Genomic DNA, 26,045 nt, shown 5'->3' on the forward strand with positions numbered 1-26,045 from the left:
GGTTGCTTTCTAACAGCCATGCTCACGAATCCCTTGCATGGGGACCTACAGCAAATGTGGATCCACTGATCCCAAGTAACAAAATTGTTTTCCCCACTCACCCAAGGGGATAGATTCTTGAAGCTTATTACTTCCCTTCCACACCTTTAACTGCCACATGACCAACCCATTCCTACTGCAGTAGGAATCACCCCATCCACCTAGGATTCCTATTTTATTGCCATGGCCTGGTTGGATGTACCTGCAACTTTGTGCTCCTGTGTCAGGAAGAGGCTGAACTGTGAGAAAAGATTTCTAATGTGCTAGTCAGAGCTCTACATGGGGAGAGGTATACACCTTTGTTCCTTGAGCCTCACACGTGTCCTAGAGAACCCTGGCTACGTTCCTTGTCTGTTTAACTATATAAAGCAAATGGCGCTGTCTGTTTGTAATGGAAAGGAATTATGAAGCAGAGTTCTCATCCTGCACGTCAGGAAAGACTTTTTGGTCCCCATCTCCACACAAATGCTGGTGGCACATGGAAAAGTTCTGAATATTACTGGGGTATGCTCTTTGAATACACGTGACTTACATTTTGGTCTCTGCAATGGACAGTGAGGATCACCAGGAATTTTCAATGCCAAAAGTCATATGAAAAACTCTTGAGAGGACAGCCCTTTGTCTAGGCCTCATTGATTAAAAAAAAAATAAATACAGAAACAGAGAAACAACCTAAAACCCCCCTTCATTCCGCAGTGACTTCTTCCACGGAAATCTGGATGTGGCTCCTGAAGTCAAGACCCACTCCAACCAACTGCCAAGAATCACTAACAAACAGGGTTCACATTACCCACAAACATTAGCAGCAATTTCTGTACTTGGGTGATATTTCAAGATGCCTACAACTGGAAGGTAGCACCGGTAACCTGCTAATCCTGTATAGTGTAACTCAGAAACACTTAACATTGAGCAGTTCTCAGTCATGGACTGCCACAGCAGCACAACAGCCTGTCTCTGAAGCAGACAAGGAAAAAAGTCCAAGGCTGGGACTGGATGCTCATTTCCAAAATCCCATGAGACATTATAGAATTGCTCTCATCTTTTCCTGCCAGAGGTCAGCAGCATGGCAGAGTGATGATGAGTACTTTCAAAGCAACCTGCAAACAGATACTCAAAGGAAACATTTTTTTTTTTTGTTTCATTTGATCTGTTACAGAGATCCAAGATGACATTTCCTGTAAATGTTATAGTGTACTTATGCAGGAGAGTCTACACTAGGTTCTCTCATAGTTAAGGTCAAGATACTTCTCTGCTTGGTCTCTGGCCAGCTGAACAGGCAGAAGGCTTGCTTTTGCTTCCTAGACTCCATTTCATTTCCATGGATAATTCTCCTCCAGTTGCTGCCAAAGTGCCAGCACATATGTAGTCAGATATGACAATTTCCTTCTTATGTGTCATTTAATTTCCAACTATTCCTGTTCCTGCCAACTGTTGCTTTATTTCCCCATCTATACCAAATGATGAAGCAATTAGCCAACTATTCAATGTCAGAAACAGTGGGTCATTGCATAACCCTGCTCCCTCTGTGAGATCTGAAGGAAGAAGTCTGAATGCTATGAAGACCTCCAAGATGACTTCTTTTTCCTCCCAACTTAAACAAATATGATGTCATGGTTTGTATCAGGGATAAACAGGCTGACATCTGGTCTCAAACCTGTGATGTAGCAGGAGACCTGGCTTTAGTCCTCTCCCTCTCCAGTTGTACAGTTCAAATTTGGGCTCCAGAGAGAAGGCTGCTCCATCTGACTCTAGGCAGAGACAGAGTTTGTGCCAGCAAGGCAAGACAGACAAAAGAATATTAATACTAGCAGTCTTGAGGATGCTAGCAACTCACTGAAAACATGTTTTAGAATTTAGCTCACCAGATGACAAATTCCCTCTGAAAACTAAGCAACATATGTAGAGACAATCATGTAGCTCTTCTGTTCTGCTCTTGATAAGAAGTCTTCATTGTGGAACTCACTGCCTCAGGTTGATGAAAATGCCAAGTTCAAGATATTTGCAGAAATTAAAATATTGAATTGCTGAATGGCTACAAAAAAACCCTGCCTCAAAATCTGCAGGTAGACAGCAAGACCAGAGACAGCATTGTGTATAGTTGATCTCATAATTGCTGTTACAGAATATTATTTTTAAAATGTCTCAGAAAATATCTGAGATATGCCCCAGTTGAGGCTGACACGTTGGAAAAGGGAGGGCAGTAGAGAAGTTTCAGCTGTCGGTGCATCCCCACCATGTCAAACTTAGAGAAGCATTACTTCTTTATTCCCTCCCTTTTTTAATCAGTGACCTTGAGTAACACCCCAAACTTCATTAAAAAGTTTTTAAATGATCCAACACCTAGTAGAAAAAGAAGTAACATGGAGATTAAGATTCACTGGATGATCTCCAATCAGCTGTTAAACTAAACTGAGTACACCATGCTATATCCACACAAAATGGCACAGAAGTGCACATGGTGTGCTAAAGAAGACAGACAATGCAGGTGACAATAAAAAGATAGGGGACTCCTCCCTGGCAGCAGAAAAAAAGAGCCTGGTAGTTGCAGTGCATGGTCACAATGGTTGTGGAAGTGTTCTCAGGGCAATGCCGTGGCTAAAGCAACTGAGGTGCTTTGGGTATACAAACACTCCCAAGAAGGATCAGGAAGACATTAACTCTCTGTTCTTCCCTACCACAACAGAGAAGGTTATCAGATTATCTGAGTAATTTAACTTATTCCAGGTGAAAGTTCTGGCTAATAATTTGCGTATCACATTTCTTCAGACACATTTTGTCAGGACAGATAAGGGAGTATGGCAAGAAAGCCATTCAGATGGTTTGGATGGAATGCGATCACCTCTGGAGAAAAACCTTCATTTAATGAACATGATGGAAAGGGATTCCTTAGCAATGGCTTAAAATTCCATATGCTGAATGGAGACCTCCCCTATTGGAAACAGAACTTTCCATAGGAAAGACTCCATGCTCAAATCTATCAAATTTTTAACGTGCTTCTCTATACAAACACATGTTTTAGTTGTATTACAAATGCAGGCCTGTAAAGTCTGTTGCTAAGGCACATTGTATCTAGAGAGTGCGAAAAAACATGAAACTCACAAGTTTCACTCACTGAAACGGAGGAAGCAAAGACACATAGCTGGAATCTGGATCTTTTATTTTCTTTGGTAGGTAGGACCTAAGTGGAAACGTGACATGCTACCAAAAAGCATTTCTTTCCTTAAGAGAAAAAGCCATGATGGCAGCTGTCTTTAAGAAGCACTGCAAGTGTGTAAGCAATTATGATGAACAAATTGTATTCAGTGCTCTTTACAACAAGAAAAGTAATTTAGCAGCCAAGCCCGATGAATTTCTGAAAGCCTCTCAGGTGTCATGGTGCAGGAAGTCTGGATGCAGGGAGTCTTTTTCATGGTGTAGTCTGGCTGTCCCCTCAGAAGTCAAGCACAGCCACAGGGCTGGCAGGGCAGGGGCCTCACCAGCCAGAACCCATCCTATGGCCTCCAAAAGGTGAACAGGGCAGGCAAGAGATGGAAGCCAGGTTCAATCAAGAGTCCAGATCATCAGGCAAGTTGTTGGTGATGAGGGATGTCTGTGGTCAAGCTGACAAGTCAATTCACAGGTCAGAGGCAGGATCAGGTCTGATGAGGATAATCAGGGTTAGCCACAGCCCAGCAAAGCTCGAGGAGGTCCAAAGTGATGTGACAGGGTTGAGGTCAAGCTGAGAGGTCTACAGGCCAGGGTCCAGATCTACATGTCTACAACTGAGCTGTAGACTGATATCACATAGTGTTGCACAGAGACTCAAAACAGCTGAGCTGACATAGGGGTTTTGTGTGTGGGTGGAGGCCCCATGTGAGGCTAGCCAGGGCCACCCAGATTTATTAGTGCACTCAGGGCCCTAACATCACTTCAGATTTCCATCCTGGAAGCAATGGATGTGGATAGCTGTGTGGATTTTAGAGCTCTCACCACATGTTTCCATGACTGGAGTCTGTTGCCATACCTGCAGTTACCAGAAGAGTGCACACTCCTGAGCCTGGACTTAGCAAACTAAAACAGTCTCAGTGGCTTTTCTTACCAGCCCACGTCCCAAAGGCACTAGGTTTTCTCTGCATCCACAATAGCACAGCCACCTGCAAATGTTCCAAATTACAGAGCAGATAGAGCTGTGAGAGGACAGAAAGAAATCTCTGAGCCCTCCCTCATGTGCACCTCCATTCAGAGACATTTCTAAACCAGTGACAACGAACATGCCTACAGTCCATTTCCACAATCCTTTTTTTTTTTTAAAAAAAACACTCTTCCTAGAGTGAATAGACCTCTCGGCTGATAGAAACATGGTAAGAATCAGTATTTTAGAAGAGTAATAACCCAGTTCTAGGCACAGGAAAAAGCTCTTTCTCCTCACTAACAAAAGGGGAGTTCTGAAGGAGTTATTTGGCATTAACAATTCCAGGGAACCCCACAGCAGAGCACTTTTACAGACAGTAGGTATCCAGTAGCACTGACCAAAAATTATCCTGGAAGGCCCCAGGGACCCTGCAGGATATAAGTCCTTGTTTTAGCCTCGTTTCAATAACTTTTAATCCATTATCACAGAAAACCAGAAAGACAGGCTCCGGAAGGGAAGCTTGCACTCAGGCAGAGAGACCCAGAAAGCTGGACTGGTAATGCTGAAGTGTGTTCCTTACCCCAATAAGGCTAATTTTTCAGCATTTGCCATATAACCACAAGAACAAGGCCAGGGTAAAGGCAGAGTCTCATTCTTACTTCCTCTGGTTGCTAGGGGATGAGAAAAGCCAGTTGTGCACTGCATCAAAAGTCAGGTGTTTGCAGCTACCTCACCGGACCTTGGTTTAAATGAAGAGCAGAGTCTGAACATAGCAAACTGGGAGGATGTACTGGCCAGCCTGCCTTGGGAGCTTAGTCACATCCCGTATGTTCATCAGGGATTGCAGTTTGTCACTATAAATCATAAAGCTTACTGGTCATGGCAACTAGGAGAGGAAAAAAAATGTAAAAAAAAAGTTTGTAAGGAGGGTTTAAACCTTATGACAGTATTATCCTGATCTGACCTCATGTGTCCTCATAGTTAAAAGATAATTGCTGAAAGGACTGGACTTGGTCCCTCAGTGACTGCTGGTTCTAGTCGTTGGTGGGAACAGCTTCTTTCTCCTTTGCAAAGGCTACTGCAGAAACCATGGTGCAAAAATGGCTTCAATCGCAGCATGCAAAACAATGTGCCACCTCCTCCAAAACTGGTGACCACTGGAAAAAACATAGCTTCCTGCTTGGCAAATCCCTGCCTAACACAGGGGAGCTCCTGACCCTTTAGGGTTCAGGCTTATCTCAGCAGCTCTCCTGGCACTTGGTGAAATGTCTTTCTGACTTCTCCCACATTGCAGTTTCAGACTGTTCTGGCTTCTAGCAGCCAAAAAGTGTACATCAGGCCCACAGCACTAGCCCTAACCCTCATGCTGAGCAGATGATCCTACAGCTGCACTCTGCTCAGGAAGAAGGGCAGTATCCACATGGACCGTCTGTATCTGCAGTCATACCTGCAGGGCCCACTTCAGGCGAATTCCTCTCAAAGAACAGTTGTGTTTTTCCTTTATGCTGGATAGGCTGGACTGGGACCAGCAGCTGCAGACTATTATTACAGATGGCTGGGAGGGTGGAGAGATATCCTTAGTGATAAATCCCCTTCAAATGGGATGTACTGAGAAGATAAGAATCTGTTCTTGTTGAGCAGAGATTTGATGAACACTCATCACTGCACACTGCTCCTTAGCTATACAGCTACTAAGTTTCTTTGATTATCTGTACAGGGGTGGACTAAAGACATCAGAGCCTCAGTGTCTATAGGCCCCTCTATACTCATAGATCAATCTACTACTGATCACCTCCAGCAGCTTTTCTGAGGACCTGAAAACACCTGAGTTTAGACTGCTGTCTCGTCTGGAAAGTGGAGTTTGAGTGTGTAGGGATGTTTAGGAATAACTGTTACATGTGCAACCATAAGTTAGTTCCCTTGAGCAGATGGGAGATAAGCAGATTGACTATGCGAGGGTGGTGGCAGAGATATTCTAGGCCCCACACCTTCTACCATCATCCTGGTACATCTCCATGCCCCAGGGAACCTGGATGGGAGCTGTCAAGAGCCATCAAGCCTTGACCTACCTTCTAAGTGATCGTCTGGTGGACTACGTTCCCATTTTTTTTCTACGTATGTCTAAAACTAAAGCTGCCTCATTAGAATAACTCTAACTTAAGCTCTATTTGGTGAGGAAGGAGTATGCACTCCCTCTGCTGGCTGCGGATGAGCAGCTAACAAAACCAACTTTAATGAACTCAGCTCATCCATCCCCATCATCAGCCAAAATGCTGGCAGCTGGACAAATGTGGGCAAAAGAGCAACCATGCTGGCTCACAGAATTAAAATTGCAATGTGGCACAGGGCGATGCTATGAAAGAAGCATGAAGTTCAGGAGCAAAGAACTTCCCTGCATGCTTTTAAAGCATCCCAAACCAGCACATAGCAAGAATTTCTCTCAATTGTTTCACTAGACTTTTGCACTGAATTACACTTAATTGCTCATTACAACCTCCCCTTTGTCTGGGGAGTGCAGATCGTAGTGTCCCTCCAGAGTGCAGATCGTAGTGTCGTGTAGTATGCTGAGAACTGCCTTTTCCCGAGCTCCCTGAAATAAATATTTTATTGCCTGTGATTTAGTAGTAAGCTGCCAAGGTAATTTACATGATTTTGAATACCAGTTTGAACTCGCTGTCTGCAATAGTTTCTCAGAAGCTCAAAAGAAAGATGCTCCCCCCCAGCATGTACTCATTTATTTAGGGGAGGCTAGAAAAGTTTGTGCATCACTTTTTTATATATACTTTAGGTATTGGAACTTTCAGTTAAACAACAAAATAATGCATCAAACCCCCATGGAACACATAAGAAATTGCATGGGCTTTGGTAAAAGTGACTTTATAGACCTAACAGTAACAGTGCCCCTCTAAGAGGAGATTTCAGCTCAGCTTTGCAGTGGTCTGGTCAGCACATGATCTGTGGCCTGCCAGCTGCAATCCCACAGGGTCCAGTGGAAGGATCCACAAGAATGATAACCTCTCCTGCAGCCCTCATCATTTATCACCAACCACTGTAAATCACAGTCTGTAATAAAATAGATCTCCAGCAGGATACTCACTAATAGGTGCATGCAGCGCCACATGTTCTTGGTATGGAGTGTAGTATTTGTACTGCTTGCCACAGAATTCACAGGTGTAATTGCCAGTTTCTGTGAAGAATTTAAATAAATAAGCATTAAATAAAATTAGAAAAGAGTGCAGCATCCTCTCACAAAATCACTGAATTCCTGACTCTTTACACTGAAACCAGGCCAGGTGACAAAACACACTAGAGCATTTTCCTCATGTACTAGGAACTAATCTGTCCTATAATTCACACATCCCTTTCCCCCAAAAAGGCAACAGTTAAAGCTAGTGCTTAGACTGATGGACCAGCTCCAGTAGAACTGAACAAGGTGCAAGAGATTATCCGAAATTGCAGCAGGTAAGTGTGCAAAACAAAAGAGAATCCATTTCTGAAGTCTAAACTACAGACAACACATTTTTGTCTTCTGGTTACAGACAGTTTGTGATGAATGGACATGGCAGGGATAGTCAAATCAGGGAACAGAACTGTCAAGTTTAAGTCTTAATTACAGAATATATATTGGAATTGTTGATTTGTCTTCAGGAGGATGAGCTTTTCTGTGCCAATCCATGTTTTGGGGGTACCTGAAATAATGAGGTAGTGTACCCATGCACTGACACCTCCTGTTCCTGCCAGTGCTGGGAAGAACAGAACTGATAGGAAGCCACAAGCCAAGGTAAAATCCAGGGTTACTCAATTGTTTCCAAAATTTATCGGGCAAAATCTGGTCCTCTAATCTCTTTGGTTTCACCCTGATCTGTTTGAAGAACCCACCACAGAGGCAGTGTGCACACAATCACCTGTCAATGCTGCCAGTATACCCTAACACCCTCTCTAATCACTGCCAGTTTGCTTTTATCCTCAACTTCTTTCCTCTTTTCTTAGCAGAGATCTTGAACAGAAAACATCACAAGGCTGCATTTCACAGGGCCAGGGCTGGTGATGGTTGGTGTTCACTTGAACCTAAATGTATCTTTTAGAACTCCTAGGGTCCCAAAATCTATGCATAAGGCATTGCATTCTGGTTTTACTAGACAAACTCCACCTAGTGCCACATTTGAAACCATTGTGCTGCCTCTGATATTTGAATCTCTAAAATAAGTCATACTTGGACCAATCTTCTGGAAGGGTTCCGGCTCCTCCTCCTTTACTTCATCTGCTGCTATGACGGCCTGGTCATAGGGGTCTGCAAGAGAACAGAACCAGCAAGAGAGCTGACAACACCCTCAGGTTTTCCTTCTACAGCTGCATAGGCACTGAATGCTCCTGCATCTGTAATGACATTTCAATCTGTAACAAGATTTCAAGACATGAATTACAAACCCAATGACCCCTCTGTCTGACTTGTCCCTCCTCCACCTCAGGTGCCCCAGTCAAATATTAACCCCCTTTCCAGCCCGGTAATTCAAAGCCTGATTTATATTTCCTGATTTTCTTCCCATCTAATGATGTTTTGATGTCTGAAAGTGGCCACAGTAATGCAGTCTGCGAACAAGTCAGCTACCAAACACTGACCAGTGAATTCCTACCATCTAACACCACAGCTCGAAGCAAATCAGAACCCAACCCATTTTATAAAATAATGTAATCTATGCCTTGAACAATTCACTAAATCACCAGAGACATGAAACACCTGTTTCTTTGATTTTTCAGAAGCCTGATCAATTGTACGTACAACAAAAGCCTGGTATCTACTAGGGCTGGGCATTAACCTACTGGCTGTACACACCAGGTGAGGCAGAGAGGATGCTCCTCTGCCACTGTAATCAGTGAAAAAACTCGTTTGACTCTTACAAGTGTAGAATCGGACCTGCTGTACCTGAATTACTGAATGCTTGAAAAAGTTTGTGAAATAAAGCACACGAAGGATCACAGCTTACCTGCCCGGTTTTCTGGGGCACCTTCCACACTAAAAACTAACACAGAATAGAAGAAGGAGGGGAAGAAACAAAACAGAAATTAAATCCTTAAATGGCCTTGTTTTCCTCCTGTATTTCACGTATCGCTTTAGCATATTTCAGCCCCACAGAATACACCAGGCTTTGTGCCCCAGTCCCTCCTCTTCCCAGCATCCACGCAGGAACTATGAGCATGCCCAGCCCTAAAACACAGAGATTCTCAAGGCCTTTGCTCTGACACAGACTCAGCCCCACGTGAAGCTCAGGTGCACACCTGCTTCACGTTTGTTTGCTGAGACACTACCACCCCCTCGGTGGAACCATGATGAACAGTGTCTTTGCAAAAGACAAGTGGAAGCCATTTCCAAAGCTGTCTCATAAGCTGAGGTAGCACTCCCTGAACCATAGCTATGAAGACACACTTCTGACAGGAGCAGACACGTCCATCTCACAGTGACTTTTAGCCCTGCTAATTTAATTTTAGGTCTCTTCACAAGAACAATAGTGTGTCATGGTGTACTGCAAGAGAACATTGGCTCTTAGAGCACATTTAGATGTACACGTGTTCCACTGAAAAACAGCAAAACATTTACTGTGAAAATCCACGTGCTTTTCTGAGATGCTCCAGCTAGCCAGAACTTTCTGCTTCCCAAGCAGTCTCTACCTAAAAATCTGCCAGGCCTCCCTCCTCAGCCAGGTGAGGAGCAACACCGACATGCTCACAGCATGTGCAGTGAGGGTTTGGAGTAGGTGTGGGCTCCAAGTTAAGGAGCTTTAAATGACCTGTAAGTATAGGCAGCCAAGCCAAAGACAGTATGTTGTTGCTTCTATTCCCCCCAGCATAGAAAAAACAAACACACTGCTTCTAGAGGAGGATGTCTGCTTCTGTCTAAGGTCACCCGCCTAGACCACATCTACATTCACAAAGGAAAAATAAGCCTGACAACTGTATCTCTTCACTACCACAGCAATTAACAAGAATGAAACAACATTTCTCAACTCTGAAACGTGGTTTCTCACAGAAGGTCATGTTAGGAACAAACATGTGAAGTCAGAAACCAAAAAGCAACCAATTCTTGCCTAGGCAGTGGCCAGACGGACAATTTACCTTGAGGCACTCTGCTCTAGCATATCCATCTTAACCACTAACCTTAATACAGAAGGGAGGACTGCAAGGACCACAGGTCCCAGCAGAGGGTGTTGTTTTGATGCATGCAAAGAGAATCAAGCCCAGCAGACTTCTCCCTGCAGTGCCTGCAGACTGTGCCTCCCCTGACAAAGGCGAGCGAGGAATGCTGCGACATGTCCTGCACATCATGGGCTGCATGATCCTGCAGGACCACTTTTTGCCTTCCCCAGGACAACACAGCAACCACTTCTCATTTTAGTTTAGGTGTCTAAATGTCAAAATAGTACTCACCATCCACGGCATGCAGGTCTCTGTGCTCTTGGAAGCAGCTATAATATTTATATTTTTTCCCGCAAATGTCACACGTGTACCTAAAGTTGTCTGTAGGAATAAGAAAACAGGCCACTTTAGAAACCTTGAAGTAAAAAGCAAGCACTCCAGAGTACACTGCTCAGTCAGAAACCCCCATGCAGTCACAATGATCCCACACACCACGCTGAATCTCTCAGGTACGCAGATAGCCACTGCCTCACATCGACCCCCCCGTGCTACGTAGCTAATCCTAAGGTATCCTGCTTTTTGTTTCAGTCAGGCAGCTCTGCTCTCCAGTAAAGCCTCTATAAGAGCTCTCAGCAGGCCCTGCTGAAATCTTCTTTGGAAGTTAAGGACTACAGTGCTGGTCAGGGTGGAGACGAACCGGAAGAATTTAACACAGAGTCAAGGTATGCGCTGTTAGAAGCCAAAGACATAACATGCCACCTAAAAAAAGGACTGGAAATATGTGCATCTCCTGTCCACACCTGGTGCTCACTGCTGCTGCTGACTGGCGGCTAACTGCACCCAGAATCCCGTATGGGCACATGAGAACAAACAAATCCAAAGAGAACCAGCAATTCAAAGCACAAAGGACATCTGCCAATGACAGGACCGACACAGCCTGGTACCGTATGTATCAGTACCCTGGGCCCCCTCCCTTCAGCCCACAAACAACAGCCCCCCTTCACCACAGCTGTGTTCCTATCTTTTCATCCCCCACTGATACATGCCACCGGCGCCCTCAAAACACCAGCTCCCTCCTGTGTCTATCCTGCTCAGGTGCCCACCCAGTGCTCCCTGCGTGTCCCTTTGTCAGAGGAGAGACCTGCTGGCTCTCCATCCTGGGGGAGTCCCCCTGGGGGTCTCTCCTCCACCGGGATGCCTACGGTCACCACTCCCAGAGGAACACACTGCAGTTTGAGGCTTGCAGCCTTCAGTCAGAATTGCCTGGGATCACCACAGGGATGGACTGACAGACAGACAAACATCTGCACAAACCCTGTCCCCTTCACAGCTCAGACTAAGAACTGAAAACGGCATCAGAAGGGGAGTTTTATTTTCCCCGCTGCTACAGCAGCGCTCTCTCAACTGCCCCAGGAGTGGACGCAGCGAGTTTCGCATTCAGGCACCCTGCTTCGGAGTCCTGCTGCACCTGCTGAGCTGGGGCAGTGATCTTCCAGCAGGCCCACTGGGAAACATCGGGAAAATGCCACTGGCACAGCTCAGATTTTACAGAGAACAGGAGGACAACCAGAGGAGGAAAGGCCCCAGTGTATGCTCAGCTCTCTGTCAGTCTATGTGGCTGGCCCCATCTGGGTGGGGAGGGGAAGTCAGGTGGATGCAAAAAGCTCGGGATGCTTGTGAATCTGGTTTGCTCTGACTGGGGACAATGAAAGCCTTTGATCCAGATATTGCACCTGTGTAAGGAAAATCTGAGTACGGGTGCTGAGCACATCCTTGCTGGTCAGCTCGGTGAGGTTTTCCAGCTCCTGGTATTGGGCATCCACCTGCATCCACCAGTAGTGACTCCACCGATATGTGCAGTGCTGTGTTTGCAGCCAGCCACAGCTGATGGCTTGCGTGCCTGTTGTGTGCCACTGGCCCACTATAAAGTAGAAAGCATTAGCCCGTGTAGCCAGAAAGGATCTTAAAAGCAATGTATTTTACTTCACACCAGGAGCAAACGAGGACTGCACACAGCAGCTGTTGTGCCTCCACAGACGAGCTGCCACTCCGTGAGCTCCCCTGCCGCAGCTCAGTTGTTTGCAGCCATGTGTGCATACAATTAGCAAAGTTAAGGCATTGTTTGTTTTCACCTCCTCCATGCTGCATTCAAATGCACCAGAGTGTGCACATTAAGTAATCTTTTGTTTTACTTGTCCATATTTTTATTTACAACAAATGAATATTTAAAGCTGAGATGCAATGGTACTGTCTGATCACTCGGGTTCATCACTGCAGTCCATCAGCCCTTAAGGTTTCAACACTAAATGAAGCATTACTTTCCACCCCTTTATTCTGCTTAGCAAAATAAAACTAGGAGATACTGTGATGTGTAAGAGAAAAACGTTCAGTATAATAGGTGTTAAATAGCTGGGCATTGTAACTTTACATCTACTGCCAAAAATATTGTATCTTAATTAGAGCACAGCAATACTAAGCTAGACATAAGAGATTTTAAAGAGTTCAGGCTGAATAAGTGAGACAGAGCCCAGGCACATAAACCAAGATGAAAAAGATCCTCTGCTTCAGAGTGCACTGCTTAAGGAAGAGTAGGAGGAGAAGCAAAACATGAGAACATTCAAATAATAAAAGCACTGGTGGGTCACTGCAAAGATATGCATATCTAACAGCGGTTCATAAATAATCTTACGCAATCTCCTTCTGTAGTTGTACAATGGTGCAGAGGGTCTCAATCTACCTGGGACCCCGTTCGACAACAAAGGGAATCTAATGATTCCTAGTGAGTGTATCTGTGTATCTGCTGCGGAAAAAAAAAAATCAGTCAATTATCAGCAAATAAAATTCGTAACGAGTCATCAGTAATCAGTCTCACCACGCATCCCAAAGACAAGAAACCAACCTCTTTTCTGAAGTATAATGAGCCTTGTAGTCGATGAACTGAGGACTAATTCTTCAAAGGAGTAACAAATGCCAAGCACTTTCAATATCTCCATTTGGAAGAAGAAAACTAACACAGCCTTAGTTTGGAAGCAAAGTGCTCAGTAAATAAGGACACTTGCTAGAATAAAACTGAAAGCGAGGCACACCACGGGACTAGGATATCATCTCACACTCACGCGGGCACAGGTAGTTATAGTTTCTGTAACTTGGGAAGGACTGCGAGGATGGTGCTGATAATGGCTGGGACTTGAAGGGGTGACCATGTGCTGGGTATGACCACTGCCTTCCCTAGGCAGTGTGGGGAACATGGAAACACGCACCAAGTATAATGGTGCAGTCCAGGAGAAAAGGGGTTTGCTTGTTTTGTTAGGAGACTGTTTTCCCTAAGGAGGAACAACCTCCAGAGATTATATGGAAAAAAATCATTATGAGAAGAATTTGTTCCAGCTGGTATTGGTACTAATCTCTTCCTCTCCGCTTTGAAGGAGATAACACCCAGCAAACAGTGCCAAGTCTCAGACATAAGGAGGTTTACAGAGAATTCAGAAAGTATCAGTAGAGTGCCAATGTGTAGCTAAGCTTTCCCCTCTCTGAGCAGCGGTCACTCTTGCAGGGCTGCATCAAAGCGCCAGACTTCGTACCCAATAGAGCTGTCTGTTGACATCTGTCAGGCACTTCCAGTGCTCTTCCCAGCCGCAGCAGCTCTTGGAAAAAAGGCAAAGCAACAGCCATGTTACAACGCAGTTCCTCAGATATGAAGCACTGGCATACTGAGATGGCAAACAGGCCATCATTTTTCAAGTACCAAAAAAAAAAACAATTCTGTGGGACCTGAAGGCATTTTTGACCATTTTGCTTGCAAGTGAACCTCCCATACAGGACAGGGAATGTGCTGCTCTTCTCTGCCTGTCTCCAGGGGCTGCTGCCTGCTGGCTCCAGCCAAGTTGTCGCGTGGCCTGTGTTCAGCGATGACTTGTAGCTCCTGAAATACTGAAATACCCCGTCGTAGGGAGGATCAGTCAGGTCATCTTTCTTCCCAAATGTAGCATTGAATATATTGAGATTTTTAGTTGTTTTGGTTCAGATATCCAGCAGAGAAGAAAATACACATCTCATTTTGGCAGGAAACAGGGAGGGCAGAGAACGTGTGCCCAACAGTGGCAGGCGGAAGAACCAGGATTCATTGCTCAGGGCACTTGGCCCAGAGCCTCTGGATTTTGCTCTAGAAACCCAAGAAGGGAACAATAGCAATCAAACTTGCTGAAAGGTCAGGACTTCTGTATCTCAAGCTAAAAATACAGATAATTAACCCGCCCTCATAAGTGCAGGAATCTCAGACCACACAAATTGCACACAAATTCAAGTTTCCACTGGGCTGACAGAGCTCTGCACAGCATCACAGAAACCCAGATTGGAAACAACTACATATATCATCCAGATGACATCCCTGCAAGGATGAGATCACATCCCATTGAGCATCCAGAATAACAGGGTCTCCATACAACATGCTGCAGGAGCTACTTAGGGACTTCTCAAGGGAAACAACAAGTTTTGCCTGTCACAGAACTCACAGTCACATTTTAAATTGAAGAAGCCACAAAAGCTACATGATACAGGAGCTCTCACAGCAGCCAGACACGTTGTAGATACTCTTGAAACCAAAGTGATTCCACTCTTACCAAGCACTGCAGAGCTAGCTGTTTATTAGGAACAGACTCCAAATGCAGAAGAGCAAAACTGCTGAATATAAATTAGTAAATTGCAAGAGCCTACTGAATTACCCCTAAAACCCAGCAGTGTTCCAAGCTCATGTCAACAAAAAAGCTGCAAAATCAGAAAGGAGAAGAGGACAGTCTGGACAGTGCATTATGTGTCCTGCTCCTTGACTTTGTGGTACCAGGAGGTCTGAGAACAGCCAAGGAAGCACCAATCTCCAGAATTCCACGTCCCTGGCTCACCTCAGGAAACAAGGTTTCCCAAGCAGTTCATAAAGTCCATCATTGACAGGGAAGGGTGGCTGGATTTCTCACAGCTAAGCCTGCTGCAATAGGTTTATTTGCCCTCTCTCTGTCTGAGGCCGTGATATTTTTTTCTCCAGTCTCTGCTGGCAGATGCTGGACTCCTGAAACGTCCTGCTCGTGATAAACACAGTGGGCTGGAGATGGCGAGTGGCTGGTCAGAGTACCTGACAAAAGCACCATCTTGTGAGAAACAAAGTTGTGTTTTCGCAGTAGAGAATTACTTTACCGTATTCCAAGTCAGTTGTGTAGTCATAATAAGGAGAAATGCTGGCAGGAAGACAAAGATGCACAAAGTGGACAGTAGAAGGCCTCACTGTTCCAAAATAAGGTAGAAGCTTGAGAAAAACAGGATGAGCAGCGTGAGAACAGTACAACAAAGATCACGAGTTCTCAAAACATAAGAAAGGAGAAATTAAAGGGTTGAAAAAAAGAAAAATTGTACATATATGGTATAGAGGAGTGTCGAGTAGCTTGTGAACCTGTAGTACTCAGACAATGAGGAAACAGGGGAGGTGATCGGGTGTTGGGTAATAGGGAATAAAAGGTTTGGATTTGTTTACTAAAATGCGCTCCTGATTGACAGGACGCCCGCCATCGCAATTGCAAATAAAATAGCTTCCCAGAAGATCCTGTCTGAAGAAAATTATTTGAGATGTTTCTCACAATTCGGGGCTCATCCAGGATCTTGTTGCCTGCCGAAGATTTCTTGACACCACAGAGAGGAAGGTGAACCCCACTGATTTCAGCGGTCCCATCAGGGGTGGTGGGTTGTCTCGGTACAGCCGGCAAAGGACCGAGACTGTTAATTTGAAGACAGGCTCTGCGAAGCTCTGGGGAGAAGGGAGGCCAGCACAAACATAGACAGACACATCCTACATAGAGTCCAGCCCGGATCGGGAACAGGCACTGGGATTACTGCTGATAACCTGGACCAGGAAGCCATGCAAGGACCAAGGTAAGAGAAACTTTACCGTATCTTGCCTCGGGTTGGGCTGGGGGAAACTCTGGTGTGAATGAGTGTGAGTGTGAATAAGACACACTTTTAGTGCGGAGTGAATCTGAAGTCCCGATCTGCGAGACTCGGTGATCCTGCGAGGGGACGAACAAAGTCCCTCCAGCTGGAGAGGGATGAAGCGGAAGACAGAGGAGAGGAGTGAAAGAGAGTCCTGGGGAGTTTGGGCCCTTAGGTGTATGGTACCCTGAGCACAGTGAGGTGAAGTGCTCAGCAGTACACCCCACCTCTGTCCTAATCCTAGCTGAAGGTGTGTGGTACCCTGTGGGTGGTGAAGTCCACAGCAGCACGTCAGGAAGAGCTGGGGATTAAGGGTTCCAAGAGTCAGCAGGGACTGGGAGACACTGGTGTCTGTTGGAGACACTGGGATTGTGCCTAAAGATAGCCCTTTGGAGAGAATGATAAGGATTTGTAAAAACAACCCAAAAATTAGGGAAAAAGATTTTAAAATATATATAATTAAAAAAAAATGGTTTGATATTGTGTAATTGTCTGGCCTAAAAATATAATAAAAGGAACTTCAGTATTTTGGCCAAAATAGGGGTTTGATGAAAATTCAGGCTTGAAATTTATATGTAAACAATAAGGTTCTGTTTTTGGAGGAGGAATCGAGTTATGCTCCCTATAATTCTAATACTGCAACAGAGGCAGCGGCAGGTGCTCCAGGAGGGGAGACAGGGACTGCAGTTGATGCTGTCCCTGGAGAAGTCGCGCTGGGGAGTGTAGAGCGGCAGGAGTGGAGGCCGGGGGGTCCCGATGGGGCCTTAGGGCTGTGCAGGGCCAACGCAGGGCCAGTGCCACTCCCCCTTTACCAGCAGACAGGTTGGGAGTTTTAAGAAGAAAATGGAAATCATTAACTGAGGCCCTAGCAGAACAGTCAAATCCATTTCTAAGGCCTAATTTGTATTCCTGGGGGGTGAAATGTCATTCTTGAGTATGTTGTTCACTGGAGCAGAATGTTTAGGAGGGGAATGATTTGGCAGGTAGCTATGCAAGAATGGTAAAGAACTAACACCCCCCCCCCACAGACCAAGAGTAATTCCGATAGAGCAGAAATATCTGCTTATCTAACAGCAATAATAACAATCCACAACATAGAAATCATATGAGAGACTTGGGGTCAGAATTAGAAAGTACTCGGGGATGAATCCTGAGGACCCAGTAGCTCAAGGGCTCTTTAAAGTTCATTTTGTGATTAAAACCTGGCCAGATATACAGAAAAAGCTCCAGAAAGTGGGAGCATGAAGTGAACAGTGCAGGTAGTACGAAGGTGTATGCCAGGAGGGGAGATGAGAAGGAAAAGCAGAGAGTGAAACAAATGGTATTCACAGCGTACCGGGTAGTGAGGCAGAGGGGGAGATAGAGGGACTTTCGGGAGGAGTCGGGCCCAGGATGGAAAGGAGAGGAAGAGAGATGAAGGAATGGCAGACAAGGAAAGCTACCTATGTTGCAGCCTAAATCCTAGCAGGTACAGACTTTGAGAAGATGTTTTAAGTGTGGCCAGGCCGGCCACTTCAAATAGGAGTATCCGGAGTGGAAGAAGGAGGAGAGATTGCTGTTATAAATTTAGAACAGGGGAGACAGAGCTTCTCAGAAAGCTAGTTCCCTGATAAATGAAAAAGTGTACCTCATTGGGGATCACTCTACAATTATTGTTGCAGGCAAAACAGACTTGGCATAGGAAGATTAATAAAATTTATTACCTATTGCTGACGGGCCGGAGCGGTGAGAAACAAAGAAACAAGATGGGGGCACCTTCCCCCATCCACTCTCTTCCAGCTCTTCCCTGCCCTGAGTGGTGCAGGGGGGCCAGGAGTAGGGTCTGCAGGCAGTCCGTAGTGCTTCGTTTCTCCTGCTCCTTCACGGTCTCTCTGCCCTCTGCTCCGTTGTGGGGTGCCGACCTTCCTGGGCTGTCCTGTGTGAGTTTCTCCACGGGCAGCGAAAAACGGGCTCTTTGGGAGCTGCTCTGATGTGGGGTCCTTCTGGTGGGGTGCCAACCTTCCTGGGCTGTTCCTAAAGGGGCTGCAGTGTGGAGATCTGCTCCGCTGTGCTAAACCACGGGCTGCGGGGCTGCCTTCCCCACCAGGCGCCTCCTTGTGGGCCGCGGGGGGGCTTTGGCTCCGGCACCTGGAGCACCTCTGCACTGGACTCCCCCTCCTCTGCACTGACCTTGGTGTCTGCAGGGAGGTTTCTCACTCTCCCAGCTGCGGTTGTGCAGCAGTTGTTTTTTCCTTTTCTTGGGTGTGCTCTCATAGAGATTTAAACTGTATTACTCATGGCTTGGCTCTGGGCAGCGGTGGGCCCCTTTGGAGCCAGCTGAATCACAGAATCACAGAATTTCTAGGTTCACAGAATCATAGAATTTCTAGGTTGGAAGAGACCTCAAGATCATCGAGTCCAACCTCTGACCTAACGCTAACAGTCCCCACTAAACCATATCCCTAAGCTCTACATCTAAACGTCTTTTGAAGACTTCCAGGGATGGTGACTCCACCACTTCCCTGGGCAGCCTGTTCCAATGCCTCACAACCCTCTCAGTAAAGAAGTTCTTCCTAACATCTAACCTAAAACTCCCCTGGCTCAACTTTAGCCCGTTCCCCCTCGTCCTGTCACCAGGCACGTGGGAGAACAGGCCAACCCCCACCTCGCTACAGCCTCCCTTGAGGTACCTATAGAGAGCGATAAGGTCTCCCCTGAGCCTCCTCTTCTCCAGGCTGAACAAGCCCAGCTCCCTCAGCCGCTCCTCGTAGGACTTGTTCTCCAGGCCCCTCACCAGCTTTGTCGCCCTTCTCTGCACCCGCTCAAGCACCTCGATGTCCTTCTTGTAGCGAGGGGCCCAAAACTGAACACAGTACTCGAGGTGTGGCCTCACCAGAGCTGAGTACAGGGGGACGATCACCTCCCTAGCCCTGCTGGTCACACTGTTCCTGATACAAGCCAGGATGCCGTTGGCCTTCTTGGCCACCTGAGCACACTGCTGGCTCATATTCAGCCGACTATCAACCAATACTCCTAGGTCCTTCTCCGCCAGGCAGCTCTCCAACCATTCCTCTCCCTGCCTGTAGCTCTGCTTGGGGTTATTGCACCCTAGGTGCACGACCCGGCACTTGGCCTTGTTGAACTTCATGCAGTTGACCTCAGCCCATCGGTGCAGCCTATCCAGATCCTCCTGCAGAGCCTTCCTACCCTCGAGCAGATCAACACACGCACCTAACCTGCTGTCATCTGCAAACTTACTGAGGGTGCACTCAATGCCCTCATCCAGATAATCAATGAAGATATTAAAGAGGACCGGCCCACGCACCAAGCCCTGGGGAACACCACTAGTAACCGGCCTCCAACTGGATTTGACTCCATTTACCATAACTCTTTAGGCCCGGCTATCCAGCCAGTTTCTAACCCAACGAAGCGTGCGCCAGTCCAAGCCAAGAGCAGCCAGTTTCCTGAGGAGAATGCTATGGGAAATGATGTCAAAAGCCTTGCTGAAGTCGAGGTAGACCACATCCACAGCCTTTCCCTCATCCACCAAGCGCATCACTTTGTCATAGAAGGAGATCAGGTTCGTCAAGCAGGACCTGCCTTTCATAAACCCATGCTGACTGGGCCCGATCGCCTGCTTGCCCTGCAAGTGCCGCATGATGACTCTCAAGATAATCTGCTCCATGAGCTTCCCTGGCACTGAGGTCAAACTGACAGGCCTATAGTTCCCCGGGTCTGCCCTCCGGCCCTTCTTGTAGATGGGCATCACGTTTGCTAGCCGCCAGTCAACTGGGACCTCCCCCAATAGCCAGGACTGCTGATAAATCATGGCTAGTGGCTTGGCCAGCTCCTCTGCCAGTTCTCTCAGTAGCCTCAGGTGGATCCCATCCGGCCCCATCGACTTGCGCACATCCAAGTGCCGTACCAGGTCGCCAACCATTTCTTCATGGATAGTAAGGGCCACATTCTGCTCCCCATCCCCTTCTGCCAGCTCAGGGTACTGAGTATCCAGAGAACAACCGGTATTGCCGCTAAAGACTGAGGCAAAGAAGGCATTAAGCACCTCCGCCTTTTCCTCATCTTTTGTAACAAGGTTTCCCTCCGCATCCAGTAAAGGATGGAGATTCTCCTTAGTCCTCCATTTTGTGTTGATGTATTTGTAAAAAGATTTTTTGTTGTCTTTAATGGCAGTAGCCAGATTGAGCTCCAGATGAGCTTTGGCCTTTCTAATTTTGTCCCTGCACAGCCTCGTTACCTCCTTGTAGTCCTCCTCAGTGGCCCACCCTTTTTTCCAAAGATTATAAACCCTCTTTTTTATCCTAAGCTCAAGCTGCAACTCTCCGTTGTGCCAGGCCGGTCTTCTTCCACGCTGGCTTGTCTTTGGGCACGTGGGGACAGACCGCTCCTGCGCCATTAAGATTTCCCTCTTGAAGAGCGCCCAGCCTTCCTGGACTCCTTTGCCCTTCAGAACCGCCTCCCAAGGGACTCTACCAACTAGTGTCCTCAGCAGCACAAAGTCAGCCCTCCGGAAGTCCAGTACAGCGGTTTTACTGGTCCCCTTCCTGGCCTCGCCAAGAATAGAGAACTCCACCATTTCGTGGTCACTCTGCCCAAGACAGCTCCCAACGATCATATCCTCCACCAGTCCTTCTCTGTTTGTGAAGAGAAGGTCTAGCGGGGCACCACCCCTGGTAGGCTCACTAACCAGCTGCGTCAGGAAGCTATCTTCCACGCTCTCCAGAAACCTCCTAGACTGCTTTCTCTGGGCTGTGTTGTGCTTCCAGGATATGTCAGGGAAGTTGAAGTCCCCCACAAGAACAAGCACTGACGATTTCGCAACTTCTGTCAGCTGCCTGTAGAACTCCTCATCCGTGTCCTCATCCTGGTTTGGCGGCCTACAACAGACCCTGACCAGGACGTTAGCCTTGTTGGCCTTCCCGCTGATCCTAACCCAAAAGGACTCAACCTTGTCATTCCCAGCCTCGAGTTCCACAACATTGAAAGATTCTCTAATATAGAGAGCCACACCACCACCCCTTCTGTGCTGCCTGTCCCTTTTGAAGGGCTTATAGCCAGTCATTGCAGCACTCCAGTCTTGAGAGTGGTCCCACCATGTTTCCATGATGGCAACCAAGTCGTAGCCTGCCTGCTGCACGATGGCTTCCAGCTCCTCCTGTTTGTTACCCATGCTGCGTGCATTGGTGTAGATGCACTTCAGCTGGGCCACTGCCTTATCCCCTGGCCTTGCCATTGTTCCCCCTGGCACAGCTCCAACAAGCCTTGTTTCAGCCCCATCCCCCTTCTTACCTAGTTTAAAGCCCTCTCAATGAGCCCTGCCAGGTCCTGGCCCAGGATCCGTTTCCCCCTAAAAGATAGGGACCCGTCTGTGGCCATCAGGCCGGGTGCCGAGTAAAGCGCCCCATGGTCAAAAAATCCAAGACTTCTGTGCTGGCACCAGCCCCTGAGCCACGTGTTTATGAGGTGGGCTTTTCGTGTCCTCTCAGTACCCCTCCCTGCCACCGTAGGGATAGACGAAAACACCACCCGTAGACGAAAACACCACCTGTAGATGAAAACACCACCTGTATGCCAAACAGCATCAAACAAACACCACCTGCCCTTGGCTCTGGGCAGCGGTGGTCCCCTTTGGAGCCAGCTGAAACTTGCCCTTATCTAACACGGGGCAGCTGCTGGATTCTTCTCACAGGGGCTACCTCTGCAGCCCCCTCTGCTACCAGAACCTTGCCATGTGAACCCAATACACTGAGGCAGCTAGGTCATTACTGGCCTGTAAAGTGTTAAGACTTAAGTTAACTAATGAAACCCTAAATATGATGGGGGTAGAAGGGACTGGGATAACAGTGCCACTTTTGGGGGACACCAAGCTGAGACTGGGGATAGAATGATCACTGGGCAATTCCTGTACATACCTGAAGCAGGGACTAACTTGTTGGGAAAGGATTTGATAATGAAACTGGGCATTCAAATAAATTGTTAGACTGGAATAACAGTATTATTAATGGGGTACTCTCAGACCCTGAGAGCAAAGATGTATTTGCCTTTGAGTGGAAAGACCCTGAAATGGGGCAGAAGCAGCAATACAGATGGACAATTTTACCTCAGGGGTTTACAGGGCCACCAATTTATTTGGGCAAGTTCTAGAACAAATTTTGGAGTAATTCCAACCTCCAAAGAGTGTGTTACTGTTACAATATGTGGATGATCTCTTATTGTTAGGACAGGAGGAAACAGCTGTGAAGGAAGCCACTAACAAGCTATTTGAATTTCTGGGAAAACAGGGCTTGAAAGTATTGGAAAATAAATTAAAATTCATAGAAAAAGAAGTCAAACATTTAGGGCATCTAGTGTCTGAGGGGGAATGAAGAATAAATCCAGAGAGGATTCAGGGAATTGTTGAGCTACACCTACCCAAAGCCAAAAAGAACTAAAATGTTTTGAGGAAGAGTTTTTTAAGGAATTAGGAGTCACGAAGTCCAAAGGAAAACAGATACTCTCTGATGGGAGAGAAATGCTGAAGAAAGTGCTAATGAGGTAAGTATTAACTGTTTTACATCAAGAGGGTCATTGGGGAATTCAAGCAACATGTGACACTGTGCTATGGAAATATTTATGTGTAGGAATATATGTACTCTAGCTGACCAAGTACGCAGGAGTTGTGTAGTATGTCAAAAGGTAAATAGTAAAATTATCTGCAGTCACTCCAAAGGGGGTGAGAACCAGGAATTCAACGTTTCCAAAATGTACAGGTAGATTTTACAGAACTCCTTAGAGTAGGTAGATTTAAATACTTATTAATCTTGGTAGATCATTTATCAGGCTGGGTGGAAGCTTTCCCTTCAGTATCTGCTACTGCAAACATAGTAACTGAAGTAATTCTAGAACAAGTAACTCACAGGTATGGAATTGTTGAAAATATTGACTCTAATCAAAGACATCATTTTATGCCAGAAATATTGCAAGGGCTAATGTGGACTCTAGGAATTAAGTGGAAATTTCACACTCCTTGGCATCCTTCCTTTTCTGGAAGGGTGGAGAGGATCAGACGATAAGCAGCAATTGACTAAGTTCTGAAAACTCCCCAAAAGAAGTGCTTACCTTTGGCACTTCTCCAAATTCAAACTGCACCAAGAAAAGATGTGGGAGTTTCACCATATGAAATATTATTTGGACTGCTGTACATGGACAAAATGAATGAATTACCTCAATTTGAGACAAAAGATGCTTTTCTTAAGAACTATATAATAAGGCTGTCGTCCTCTGTCATCTCTCAGCACTGTTAGCTCAAACCCCACCCTTGGAAGCCCTGATCCATCCATTCCGAAAAGGAGACTGGGATCTGACGTGAACATGGAGAGAACTTAAACTAAAGCCTGAGTGGGATGGACTGTTCCAAGTGCTCCTGACTACTGAGACGACAGTAAGAACGGCTGAGAAAGGGTGGACTCATACCTGGGTAAAAGCATTAGTTAACCCTGATACCAGAGAGACTGCATTAACAAAGACTTTTAAGGTTTAAACTGCTAAAACTATCTATTGTAAACCTTTAACTTCTCCTTAGAAGAATTCTTAATGAGTAAAAAGGATTGAATTACGCAGAATTGGAGTGTTTCCAGTGAACACTCTCTGGAAGTGGAAGAAAAAGAAAGGAGGGTATTCCATCCCCACCAGAAGAACCCTTATTAGTTTATGATTTTTATTGTTTATCTTAATTATTATTTCTTAATTATTAGAAGGGTGTGTATATATACATAGAAATGATGTATTTTATTTTAGTAATACCTATTCTCAACGGATTAGTGATAAAATGGAGGGAAAAATCAGCATTTCCAATTGATCCAGAACATCTCTTGAGTTCTATCTCAAAATAATTGTTGGATTTGCACCCAGATGACTAGAAAGACTGAAGGGGCCTTGTCCCCCATTGCTATTTCCAGCAGCAACTGTGTCTGGATTCTCTAGATTTTTAAAAGTGACAGATCATACACAGTGCCGGGATGGAACAGATTTTGAGGTTGAGTTCCCTACATATAATCCTGGCTACAACATACTGTGTTATCAAAGGTACCTTTTAAACAACATTGATAGAAAACTCGGGGCAAAATTACTGACCCTGGGTGTGTAAATATCCATGAAATAGGGAATAATCCAGACCATACTGAATATGGTAGTCACGGGAATGATACTATACATAACGCACACCAGATACAACATGAGACTCCTGTAACCAGATGGCCTTTCCTGAATGTCAAGGAGTGGTACTGGCTATGTGGCAATAAATCCAGGAAGGTGTTGCCCCTAGGATGGAAGGGAGCTTGCACCCTGGAGGCAATAATTCCAAATGTAATGATTATTCAAGACCCACAAAGCCAAAGCTCCCTTGAGACCACACACAGAATTAAGTGGACTCCAGATAATCCTTTAGTAAAATTCTCTAGCTTTTTACAGTTTTGCAAGGTGGTTTTTACCTTGGTTAAGGGTGAGTGAATTAGAAAAAGCTATTGTAAATATATCGAACAACAAGAAAATAAGTTTGATAAGTTTGCAAAAATAGTGCTCTAGAATCAAATAATATTAGATGTATTAATAACCTTATAAGGAGGAGCGTGCACTGTAATTAATACTAGTTGCTGTATATATGTAGATCAAATGGGATGAATTTGACTGATCTTAAAAATATTTGGGGAAAAAAACACAACAAGATCCTACATAGAGTAGCTCATGATCACACTTCCTGGGGATTTAGAAACATTTGGGAGAAACTAATTTCGTGGTTACCTGAATAGAATTAGCTCAAACAACTATTTGTTGGTATTGTAATAACAATGGTATTCTGTATCTGTCATCACCTGTGACATCCAAAGAAGAGTATTGCACCTTAATGTTGGAAAAACTCAAGAGTGCGGTATGTGAAGAGGTGCAAAAACAACAATAGGAGTAAGAAAAGAAGAGGGGTGAATTGTGAGAAACAAAGTTGTGTTTTTGCAGTAGAGAATTACTTCACTGTATTCCAAGTCAGTTGTGCAGTCATAATGAGAAATGCTAAGTAGATAAGTGGACAGTAGGAGGCCTCACTGTTCCAAAATAAGGTAGAAGCTTGAGAAAAACAGGATGAGCAGCATGAGAACAGTAAAACAAAGATCATGAGTTCTCAAAACATAAGAAAGGAGAAATTAAAGGGTTGAAAAAAAAAAGAAAAATTGTACATATATGGTATAGAGGAGTGTCGAGTAGCTTGTGAACCTGTAGTACTCGGCCAATGAGGAAACAGGGGAGGTGATCAGGTGTTGGGTAATAGGGAATAAAAGGTTAGGATTTGTTTACTAAAATGCACTCCTGATTGACAGGACGCCCGCCATTGCAATTGCGAATATAATAGCTTCCCAGAAGATCCTGTCTGAAGAAAATTATTTGAGATGTTTCTCACAATCTTTCCCAGGATGTCTGCCCCACAGAAGGGAACCATGAACAACTGCAGCAATCTTCATTGAGAGCCAAAGCCACTGCAATTGAACTACCTGATGCAAAGACACAGGAAAGAATGGCGTTTTGAGATATGTGCCACATGCCTGTCACCAGACAACAGCTTTCTGAGCTGTGTCCAGCAAAGGCTACCTGAGGTGCCTCCCCAGAAAAAGACCCAGAGCGCAGCTACTGTGTTCTTACAACACAGCAGGGAGCAGAAACATCTGGCAGCCCCACTTGCTTATGTGACTTCCACCCAGAGAACCACAAAGACAGCTCTGGAGAGAGGCTTCTTCTGCCTTTTAGCAGCCTGAGGGGCACCTGGAAG

At 45.7% G+C, this 26,045-nt stretch overlaps 1 protein-coding gene across 7 annotated transcripts in view; it reads right to left on the bottom strand.

Annotated features, from left to right (window-relative positions):
• ZNF618 (zinc finger protein 618) overlaps positions 1–26,045 on the bottom strand; it is a 178,819-nt gene that overhangs the window by 35,592 nt on the left and 117,182 nt on the right. For 5 of the 7 annotated variants that reach the window (XM_084299151.1, XM_084299153.1, XM_084299149.1 and 2 more), the window contains 4 exons: positions 10,574–10,663; positions 9,136–9,171; positions 8,364–8,441; positions 7,248–7,337 (listed from right to left, as the gene is read on the bottom strand). In XM_084299151.1, coding sequence (XP_084155277.1) covers positions 7,248–7,337; positions 8,364–8,441; positions 9,136–9,171; positions 10,574–10,663 — 294 coding nt within the window. The remainder of the gene's footprint in view (positions 1–7,247; positions 7,338–8,363; positions 8,442–9,135; positions 9,172–10,573; positions 10,664–26,045) is intronic. The other 2 variants (XM_084299154.1, XM_084299150.1) reach the window with 1 other exon arrangement.

This window comes from Netta rufina (assembly GCF_964035555.1).
Source record: "Netta rufina genome assembly, chromosome: 20".
NCBI lineage: Eukaryota > Metazoa > Chordata > Aves > Anseriformes > Anatidae > Netta > Netta rufina.